Source organism: Ovis aries, chromosome 7, assembly GCF_016772045.2.
Source record: "Ovis aries strain OAR_USU_Benz2616 breed Rambouillet chromosome 7, ARS-UI_Ramb_v3.0, whole genome shotgun sequence".
Taxonomy (NCBI): Eukaryota; Metazoa; Chordata; class Mammalia; order Artiodactyla; family Bovidae; genus Ovis; species Ovis aries.
This window is the reverse complement of record NC_056060.1, coordinates 34632596-34643517: the sequence shown is the minus strand read 5'-3', so window position 1 is coordinate 34643517 and position 10922 is coordinate 34632596. Positions and strand designations below refer to the sequence as shown.

At 52.0% G+C, this 10922-nt stretch overlaps 1 protein-coding gene across 1 annotated transcript; it reads right to left on the bottom strand.

The window, feature by feature from the left end:
* Positions 1–1293: 1293 nt before the first annotated feature.
* VPS18 (VPS18 core subunit of CORVET and HOPS complexes) lies at positions 1294–10037 on the bottom strand. The gene is made up of 5 exons (XM_004010456.6): positions 9633–10037; positions 8416–8557; positions 5519–5610; positions 3521–5391; positions 1294–2640 (listed from the first exon to the last, which is right to left on the bottom strand). Exons 1-5 carry the CDS (start codon positions 9721–9723, stop codon positions 1915–1917), a joined length of 2922 nt encoding a protein of 973 aa, XP_004010505.3. The 5' UTR covers positions 9724–10037; the 3' UTR covers positions 1294–1914.
* Between the last annotated feature and the right edge of the window lie 885 nt (positions 10038–10922).

Sequence of the window (10922 nt, the reverse complement as noted above, 5' to 3'; positions counted from 1 at the left end):
CTGCCATCATTAGCCAGGTGACTTGACCGAGCCTGATTCCAGGAACACTCACTAGTTATTTTGTCTCAGTCTGGGCAGCTGACCGACCACACCCATAAAGCTGGACAGTGGACTGTGAACACCAGTCCATGGAGCAAAGGGTGCTCAGCTGATGTCACAGGAAGGCCCTGCTTCAGGACTTCCTAGGGCTTAGGCTCAAGCCACAACTAAAGAAGTATAAATTGTTGGGGGGGGATGGGTAGGTCATAGGAGCTACATGGGGAGAAAACATATCTGCCAAATGCTATGGATGGCAGCAGCGGCAGTCTCACCTCCATGGTGGACCTCTGCATTACGGTTAAGGGACTTCCCTGGTGGTCCAGTGGTTAAGACTCCATGAAAAAAGGAAACAAACAACAACAACAAAAACCTGTTATGATTAAATGCCAAATAGTGGTAAGGCAGTATCACAATTGGGCAGAAGTTGAGAAGGCAGGGTTCCAGGCTGGTGAAGAGATAGGCAAGCAAAATCTAGCATGTGTAAGCCAGTGGAGGGAGGAAGAATGAGGGGCTTAGATTTATGATTAGGCAGTGAGATTAGAAGAAAACTCCTGGGACAACCAGGGAGGGAACAGACCAAGGAAGCACTAGTGGAGAGAGTGACTTGAGAAGTCAGCGCCCCCAGCTGCCTGGGTGTGGAGAGTTCTGTGGGGAGCAGCACCATCTGCTGGTCAAAGGGAAGAACAGACCCTGCTCCTAGACTTGGGAGTGCTGTGCTTAGTCACTCAGTTGAGACTCTGCAACCTCAAGGTGTGTAGCTAGGCTCCTCTGTCCATGGGATTCTCCAGGCAAGAATACTGGAGTGGGTTGCCATGCCCTCCTCCAGGGGATCTTCCCGACCCAGGGATCGAATCCAGGTCTCCTGCATTGCAGGCAGATTTTTTACCATCTGAGCCAGCAGGGAAGCCCATGAATACTAGAGTGGGTAGCCTATCCTTTCTCCAGGAGATCTTCCTGATGTAGGAATTGAACTGGGGTCTCCTGCATTGCAGGTGGATTCTTTACCAGCTGAGTTACCAGGGAAGCCCAGACTTGGGAGGGTAGGCCTTAAAGCCCAACCCAAGCTTGGAGTCAGAAAGAACAGAGTGAAGACAAAGAATCAAAAAATCATCCTGTCACATCTCCAGGAGGAGCAAGGGCCAAGGCTTGAAAGTAAGCAGGGCCTTGGCAGCTTCCTGTGGCACCCCAGCCCCTCTTGGAGATCACTCACACAGCACTCTCCCCAGCATCAATACAAAGGCACCAACTCCAGAGTTTCAGGGCAATGCAGACAGTTTAATGCTCTCCACCTCATCACCATCTCCCACTGTCCTCCAGGAGGCTCTCTGCCCCAGGGCACCCCTCACACTGGAGCCCCAGACAGTGTGTGCACAAGAGCAGGCCCACCATCAGCCCCACCTCTCACCCCAACCCACGCCCAGGGCTTGGGGGGCTTGTCTTTTCACCTGTGGGACCGAGAGGCAGACAGAAGAGAGCGCTTCTGAGAGACACGAGCCACAGCAAAAAGGAAGGCTAGGATAGGAGGTAATGCTCCAGAAGGAGAACAGGTGTGTGGAGAGTGAAAAGGAAAGGAGCTGTTAGACGCAGCGGGATAGTGATGGGGTCAGAATTCTGACTTCTCCAGGCTATGGCCCTCTACTGGGAAGCAGGCTTATGGCCTGGGCAAAACAGCAGCTCTAAGGTAGCTCTGAAGACCAGCACAGGCAGCCGGCAGAAAGCATCAGCTGATACCTGAGGGCCACAGGGATAGTTGCACTCCCCCCGCCACCGGCCCAGCCCAGCAGCCTCCAGGAGACTGAGCACAGATGATGCTGTGGCTTTCCCAAGGGACAGCCCCCCCAACTGCCTCTGCCCGCCTTTCGGGGTTGCATCTTCCTACAACCAACTGAGGTGCTCCTCCTCGTAGCGCTGGGGGTCGATGAAGGGCCGGTCAATAGAGCGGATCATCAGCTCCCCACAGTATACGCACTCAGCAGCCACAAGTTCATCCAGGTCAGCCTTGAGCTGTTCCCGGCTGGGCCCCCCAGCAGCAGCGCCCCCCTCAGCCTCCTTAGCCCGGGCAGAGCCCTTGGCAGGGGGTGGAGCAGCCCCCAGCTTTCGTTGCAGCTCCTCGAGCCGGGCCTGCTTGTAGGCCGGCAGGCCGGGCCGCACGGCCTGCAGCAGGCAGTCAGCATGGAACATGTGGCCACAGAGGAAGAGGTAAAAGGGGCGGTTGAGCAGGGGGAAGTCGCAGGTAGCACATTTGTCCTGGGGCTCCACGGTACCATAGCGGCCCCGCAGCTCCTGCAGGTCTCTCCGGATGCGCTGGGCACTGGCTGTGGCCTCTTCCATCTCTCGCTGTAGCTCTTGGATGTGGTGGTTGTAGGCCTTCAGTGAGCTGCAGATGGCCTCCTTGAAGTGGTCAATGGTGACAAAGTCAGGAAAGAAAGGCAGCACGTCTTCAATCTTGAGCAGGGGGCAGCTGGCCAGGCAGGCCATGGCCGTCTGCACATCTTCCTCCTCCTGCACCACGTGCCGTGCAATCTTCAGCCACAGCTTCTTACGCAGCTCCTCGTCTTCCTCAGGCAGGTCAGCACACTGCTTGGCCAGGTCCACGTCAACCTGTGGGGAAGCTGAGAGTGTTAGGGTCAAGTCCCCTCCCCACTCAGGGCAGAGTCTGTGGGAAAGACAGATGCCTGAGAGAACGGATGCCCAGCACTCCTGGCAACAAGAAAGATCGGGCTTCTGGGAGCTGAAACAGGGGCTGCTGAAACAGGGGCTACTGAAACAGGAAGGAACCTGAAACAGGAAGGCCTGTCAGTAATGGGCCTGTCCCTGTCAGAGCTACGCAAATGCTACTTATTGATGGTGGGCCTGCAATATTAGTGAAGTTAAAAATCACCTGGGCAAATACCCAAAATACAGATTTTAGGGCCCTCATCCAGACATTCTGATTCAGTAAGCCTTGGATTCAAACCCAGGAATTTAATTTTTTTTTTTCTTTTGACTGCAATGCATGGCTGGCAAGATCTTAGTTCCCTGACCAGGGATTGAATCTACGCCCTTGGTAGTGAAAATGCACAGTCCTAACCACTGGACCACCAGGAAATTCCCTCAAATTTTAAATAGCACTTTATACAATCCTAAGGTGATAATTCATGATCTGAGCAATGCAACTCAGCACCTTCCCATTCTGCAATTGTGGCTAGCATGTATGTAGAACTTACCTGTGAGGGAAGTGCTTATTATATTATCCCCATTTTGCAGTGGAATAACCTGAGGCAAAAAGAGGTTCAGAAACCAGTCTGAGGTCACACAGCTTAGTACGAGGCAGAACCAGAATTCAAACCCTGACTTCTGAGTCATGTTCTTCACCTCTATACAACAGCTCCTCTGCGAGAGAGGCCAGCACCCCTTAGCCACGGTCCCACCCCCCCAACTAGAAAGCATGTCATGCTTTCTAGTCCTCTCTCCCAGACGGGGTCAAGGATCACCGGCTCACCTGCAGGGCCAAGTCCACAGCCTCCTCATACAGCTCCAGGACCTTGTAGACGTGGACACAAGCACGGTGGTGGCCATGCTCAGCGCAGAGCCGCAGCGCATACTTGAGATCATAGTGCACGCGGTGCGGGCTGGCCCCGGCCTGCTCCAGGTAGGCCAGCAGTGAGGCTGGCTGGCCCCGGGCATAGAGCGACAGCAGGTAATTGTGAATGGCCTGCTCGGTCTCGCCCAGCACGTTCACGCAGAACTCCATGTAGCGGATGGCTTGGCTCACCTGCTGGGCCTCACCACCTTGGCTATAGTTCACCAGGGCAGGGATGAGCTGCCGGGCATCCAGCCGGCTGCCCATCTCAATCCAGGCATCCACCAGCTGGCGAGGGATGTGACGGATGAGGATGGGCGAGAACTTGTAGAAGAGCTGGGGGTCACGGTGGCGGGCCAGCACGGCCAAGGCCTCCTCGTAGGCCTCATGCTGGCAGTGGTAAGCCACCACGCGCTCGTAGTCCTGCATGATCACAGCGAAGTACACCATGTGTTCCGTGTCCCCGTGGCTGGCCAAGAGCTCGTGGATGGAGGCCCGGCTGGCGAAAAGCCACTCCTTGTGGCGAGGGCTGCTGAGGAAGGAGCGGAAGCGCTCACGGGTTTCCCGGTAGAGGTTCAGGGCATCGGGGTCACCCTGCAGAGCCCCGAGCCGGCTCAAGTAGAGCTCCGTCAGCCAGGCGGTCAGCAGGGTTGCCTGGGTTCGTTCGGCAGGCTTCAAATTAGCCAGTTTTCGCTGCAGGAACTCGGCCAGCGCCTCCTCCTGTCGGGCCTCCAAGAACTTAAGGGCAATCTCTTCAAAGTAGCTCTGAGTCAGGGCATAGCAGCGGGCGCTCTCCAGGTAGCGACGCTGGCGGAAGCAGAAGTCGGCCTCCCGGGCCAGGACTGTGTCCAGGCAGTCAGGCCGCTCTCGACAATACTCCTTGGCCAGGTCGAAGCGGTTCATGTCTAGGTAGGTGCGCCAGACATCCCGTGCCTCCCGCTGTACGTGGTAGCGGAAGACAGCCCGCTCGGAGTGGGCCCACAGGTGGCCGGTGGAGGGGTCCTTCGCCATGTGCTTCAGCGGCCCGAACTTCTCCAGGAAGCGGTCCCGCAGCACCACCTGCCCCGTCAGCGTGCACACTGCTTCCACCCGGTCTACCAGCAGCAGCAGGAAGTGGAACTGGGTCAGGACGATGGCCAGGGGCGGGCTGGCCCCGGGGCCCACCCCCTCTGGGTACTCCCAGACCCGCTCCTCACTCAGCAGGGAGTCCGGACGCCCGCAGTCCAACGATCCATACAACACGCCATCTCCCATCATCCAGGCGAAGGCCCGGGGCGCAGAGCGCAATTTGGGGGTGTAAAAGGCCAGCTCGCTGTAGCCCAGACTGCTGGGGAACTCACGGAATGGGGGTGGGTGGTCAGCATAGGCAGCAAAGAGCCCCGAGAAACCCTGGGCCTCAGCTCCCTCCGCCACTCGGCCTATGAACTGGAAGAGGCGCTGCCGAGTGGTGGCGATGACAAAACCGCGCCCTTCAGGGCCCCGCTCAGCCTCAAGGGAGCACACAGGTGCTGGGCCCCCTTCTTCATTTAGCACGTACAATGGACGGAAGTAGAGATCCGGGGCAGGGCCAAAGAGCCCACCCTCGCTGGCCGAAAGCTCTGCTTCGAAGATCTGCCCTTGGGCGGTGCCGACCAGGATGGGGCCGGTGCTGCTCTCGGTGCCCAGGGCCTTATTCCAGCCCACACTCTCCACCAGCTGCCCCTTCCAGCGTGCCAGGGGCCGAACCTTCTGTCCATTACGATTCACATAGAGGACCTCAGTGCTGCTCAGAGCGATCAGCAGATGAGAGCCTGGAGGGGGGGCAAAGCATGGCACCCTAGAGGATGCTGCCTTTCCCGCCCTCAGGTCCCACCCACCCTGGCAGTGACCCACCCTCAACAGTCCCCACCCCCACCTCAGAACTCTATCACCACTCACCAGTGGGGTCCAGGAACATCTTGTGAACTTTGGCATCATCCTTGCGCCCCAGCTCCATGTGGTTGGGTTCATTTGCTTTGCCCAAGTCAATGCTGTCAAGACAAGAGTCAGAGCATGACTCCAGAGGAGGGCAGAGCCTTTTTTATAATCACAGACCTCTTTATGAAGAAGGCAATGGCACCCCACTCCAGTACTCTCGCCTGGAAAATCCCATGGATGGAGGAGCCTGGTTGGCTGCAGTCCATGGGGTCGCTAAGAGTCGGACACAACTGAGCAACTTCACTTTCATTTTTCACTTTCATGCATTGGAGAAGTAAATAGCAACCCACTCCAGTGTTCTTGCCTGGAGAATCCCAGGGATGGAGGAGCTTGGTGGGCTGCGTCTATGGGGTCACACAGAGTCAGACACAATTAAAGTGACTTAGCAGGAGCAGCAGCAGCAGACCTCTTTATAATCAGATGAAAGGCACAACCTTTCCTCCCTGAAATCTACACAGACACATAAAATTCTGAATACAATCCCAAGGGAACTCTGAAACACATATGGGGTCCTTCTTCAGAACCCTCAGCTCTGAGAATCCACTTCATTTTGAAAAGTTACTAAGCAGAAGTCTTTTGCCTCTGCTCAACATAACCCCAGTGCCTTCAAGAAGATGGGCAGGGACATCCCAGAATGCTGGGGTAAAAAGGGAACCACAAATAGTAGCTAATGGTTATTGAGCACTTTCTAGATACCCAGCACCATGCTAACAGCTTGAGCTAGGATGACCTCAATTAATCTTCACAGTAATCTTGAGGGGTATTTCCTTAAGGTTATTCCCTATTTAAGGTATTTCCCTTCTTAAAATCTTTTCAAATGATACGTTCATTCTAACCAAAGAATCAATGTAAAATTGTATGAAGGGGAACTTCCCTGGTGGTCCAGTGGTTAAGAATCCACCTTGCAATGCAGGGAATGCGGGTTTGATCCCTGGTCAGCGAACTAAGATCCCACAAACCTCAGGGCAACTGAGCCTGAGACCCGCATTGAAGATCCCATGTGCCACAACTAAGACCCCACACAATCAAATTTAAAAACAAAAAGTAAGTATGTATGAAGAAAAAGTTAATGACTTTCCTTCCAAATTGCTGTTTTCCCAGAAGGAAAAACTGATATTAACATCTTTCTCCATGTTCACGACATAAAGTTATTTTATCACGGTTTTTATAAATTTATACCTTACTTTTCGCAATGATATTTCATGAACATTCCACTGGGTCAATAGATACAGCTCTCATTGTCTTAATAACTGCATAATATTTCCTTTTATGGCCAAATCATAACTTAATCATTTTCCTACTGATGAGCATTCAGCTTGGGTCTAGTTTTTCCTACCAGAAACATGGCTGCAGTCAACATCCTTGTATATGTACCTTTCAAGCTGGTAGTTTTCTTTCTATTATTTGAATTCCCCAAAGTGGGACTGCCAGGAAATGTCACAGATATTTTAAAGTTTAACAGACATTACTTTTCCAAAAGGTGGTCGCAATTTATACTCTTTCCAGCAATATATGAGTCCATCTCTCTATATCTTCACCAGCATCATACATTGCCATTTTAAACTCTTGCTAATCTTATAGGTTAAAAATAATAGTATCTTAGTTTTTTGTTTTCTTTTTAAAATTTTTTGGCCATACCGCACAACATGAGGGATCTTAGTTCCCCAATCAGGGGTTGAACCCACATCCCCTGCATTGGAAGCATAGAGCCTTAATCACCGGACCACCAGGGAAGTCCCTTACTGTTATTTTAATGTGCATTTCCCACAGGTTTAAACTATTTTCAGATGTTTACTGGAAATCTGGAGTTCCTCTTCTGTGAACTGCTTGTTTGTATTGTTTACCTTTCCTCTTCTACTGAACTGTCTTTTTCTTATTAATTTCAAAGGGTTTTTTAAGGAACAGGAATGTAAATCTTTAAGTCATATATGGAAAAACATTTATTTTCTCATCGTCTTTTGTCCTGACCTGCCTCATATGCTTTTCTATTTTTATTCTGTCATAACAGCAATTACTACATAGTCAAATCTTTTCCTTTGTGGATTCTTGATTTTCTAGCTTGAGTAAGAAGGTCTCCGTTAAGCCCAAGGACATAGAAATTTATTAAATATTCTTTAATATTCACACTGCTTATTTTTTTATATTTAAATAATTATCCTACTTAGAATTCATTTTTGTGATAGAGATTTAGCTCTGTTTCATCTCAGATGGTTATTCTGAATAGATGAAAAAATTTTGCTAACACCTTTTATCATGTATTATTTCTATTTACTTGAGATAGTTCCAGTTTTATTGAGAGATTTTATTTCTACTTATAGTGAATTTATTTCAGGACTTTAGACAGTTCCACTTATCTACATGACTAACTTTGTGGGTTGGTACTGTTTATAAGGGGCTTCCTTGGTGGCTCAGTGGTAAAGAATTTGCCCACAATACAGGAGACAGAGGTTCAATCCCTAGGTGGAGACAATCCCCTGGAGAAGGAAATAGCAACCTACTCTAGTATTTTCACCTGGGAAATCTCATGGACAGAGAAGTCTGGTGGGCTACAGTCCACGGGGTCACAAACAGTTGGACACAACTTGGTGACTAAACACACACACAGAGTCTGTAACAGATGAAGGGACATGTTCAGAGAGACCAGGTGACTTGCTCAAGATTCCATTGCTGTAAGTGGCAGAGCTGAGCTCTGAGTCCAGGGCTACTACGCTACATCAGTTCTCTCTGCGAAAGGATAGGATATTTCCCCAAAACCCCAAATCACTGCCCAGAATAGAAGAAAGGCCTGGTCAGTCAACTGTTCCAAAATACCACCAATCCACTTCCTACATTCCTAAACCTTCTGCGTCTTCATTTACCGGAGTAGTGTATCCTTGCCGAGGCTCATGCAGAGCTGATTGCAGGAGACGACAAGACTGGTGATGCGCTCGGAAGGGGTAAAGTCAATGCGCTGCTTTGTGAAGATGGGTTCTTCCTTCTCTAGCTGGGCATTCACATATCCTAGGCAAGGAGCAAAGGAAAGGTTAACTATGAAACAGAGGAAGGGCAAGAAGAGGCAGATTGCTCCTCTCCACCTTCTTCTAACATATTCCTACCCCAGGATGTTGGTTAGTGACACTTTAAATATCAATATATCAAGCACTTTACTAATCACCTCTACATTAGTCCTATGCTACATTATAGGTTCCGGGCTCTTCCCACACCTCTGAAAGCAGTAAGGGGTTGATTCTTTGAACTCTTGGGATGCTATTACACCACTATGTACCTGCTCCTGGTGGTAATGAGGGAAAGTTTGAGTGTTCTCCCTTATTAGTCTTTGGCCAAGCAATCCCAGCTCAACTAAAGTCTAGTTCCACTTTCTTCCCTCCTCCCTGCCCATGCAATAATGCTCTCAATGAGTCTCCAGAAGAATGAGGGCAGAGGGATCCCTGAGAAACCCTTCCAATCAGTTGGTTAACAAACTGCTGGTACTTTCTCTCTAGCCTTTACTTTCATTTCTCTATCACTACTCAAAATATTCCTGCACTTCAGATGCCTCTGCCAACTCTGTACTACTTTCTACAAAAACTTCCCCTCACCATCCAGCTGCAAACAGCTCTACCAAAAGCTTAAGATACTTCATTTTCCCCTGTTCAGTGACAGAGTTCCCTCTAGGCTCATCCCTCCTTCCCCTACAACAGTCCCCTTTCACCAGTTCTTTACTCATTCTTTCTCTTACCTCCAGAAGGGGACTGATGGGAAAAACACTGAATCAGATGAAGCCTATTCTCATCTGAACCTATTGTCAGTTTTCCCAACTGCTGCCCTCTAAGCAAGTCACTTCCTTATCTGAGTCCCAGTTCCCTCTTAGAAGGACTCTAGTGGCATGGCCTAGATCACGCGGCTGTGCTTGCTGCTCTTTCAAACTTCGACCATCCACCGCCTGGAGGCCATAAGAACCTGAGGAGAACCAAGGGCCTAAATCCAGACAGCAGGTCCAGGAGGTGAACCCGAGCTCCTGGAGCCACCCGCTCCGCTCCTCCCATGCAGATGCCAGGAGAGCCGAGAGGTGCAGCGGCGCCCTCACTTCCCTTACCCGAGTGGGGGATGCCCACGCTGGGGCAGCCGGGCTGCAAGACGGTCGAGCGGGACAGGGAGTCCTCGTATTCATCCAGGATAGACGCCATGGTGCCCGGCCTCTGGGTCCTCCGTCCCAGGGATTACAACAGGGCTCCCCCCAGGGATCCCCGTCTCCCCGGATTGGAAGCTGCGACTCCCCAGCCTCGACAGGAATCTGACAGATCCTGGCAATCGGCCACCGCCAACTCCTCCTCTTTAAAATCCTGAGAATCTTTTCACTCTCGCCTTATAGAGTGAGAAGATCGGAGAGCCCGCCTCCTTGAATTTGGCGCAGTCCTGCACCCAACTCACGCCCCCAAGAGAGCACCTGTTCCCCCTAGCCGATCTCAGGTGATCCCAACCTCGCCCGAGCAGCTCAGCTGACTCCCGCCCCTGGGACGCACGCCTATAACGTAACTTCCGGGTTCTCAGAGGCCCACGTTTGCTGGCGCAGGAACGTCGCGGAGCCGGCCCTTGGGAGGTGCGGTGAGATCTGCGGTGGGCGGGGCCGGATGGTGGTAGGGGCGGGGTCGGGTGGTGGACGGGCGGGGCTATGGGCCTAGCTGGCGCTCCAGCGGAGGAGTGCTCCGTTCTCTGTTGGGGATAGTCCGAGCTGGTGGCGGTGGTTTAGTCATTAAACCATGTTCGACTCTTGCGACCCCATGGACTGTATGTACCCCGCCAGGCTCCTCTGTCCATGGGATTCTCCAGGCAAGGATACTGGAGTGGGTTGCCATTTCCTTCTCCAGGGGATCTTCCTGACCCAGGGATTGAACCCAGGTCTCCTGCACTTCAGGCAGTTTCTTTACCGATTGAGCTACCAAGGAAGCTCCTAGGTGGTGGATGGGTCCCGCTGAACACAAGCCCCACCCTCCTGGACTCTGCTGCAGTTCTAGACTTTGACACCAGGAGGCAACCCTGGCTTTCTCTGTCGCCTTTCCAGACCCGCCCAGCGCAATCCAGCCTCAGCCTCTGAGAAGGTCCCCAGCATTTTTCACGCCCAGGCTTCCCTCCCGCAGAAGACCACTCAACCTCTGGTCAGCTCCCGCTCGCACGTTTAAAAATAGCCCATTGCCCTAGGTCCCCAGTGAAGGAAAAGACTACCCACTCCAGTACTCTTGCCTGGGGAATTCCATGGACAGAGGAGCCTGGAGGGCTGCAGTCCGTGAGGTAGCAAAGAGTCGGACACGACTAAGCGACTAACACACACAATAGGTCCCCAGGAGAACATTCCTTTCTTCAATCTAAACGTCACCTAAATCCTCCC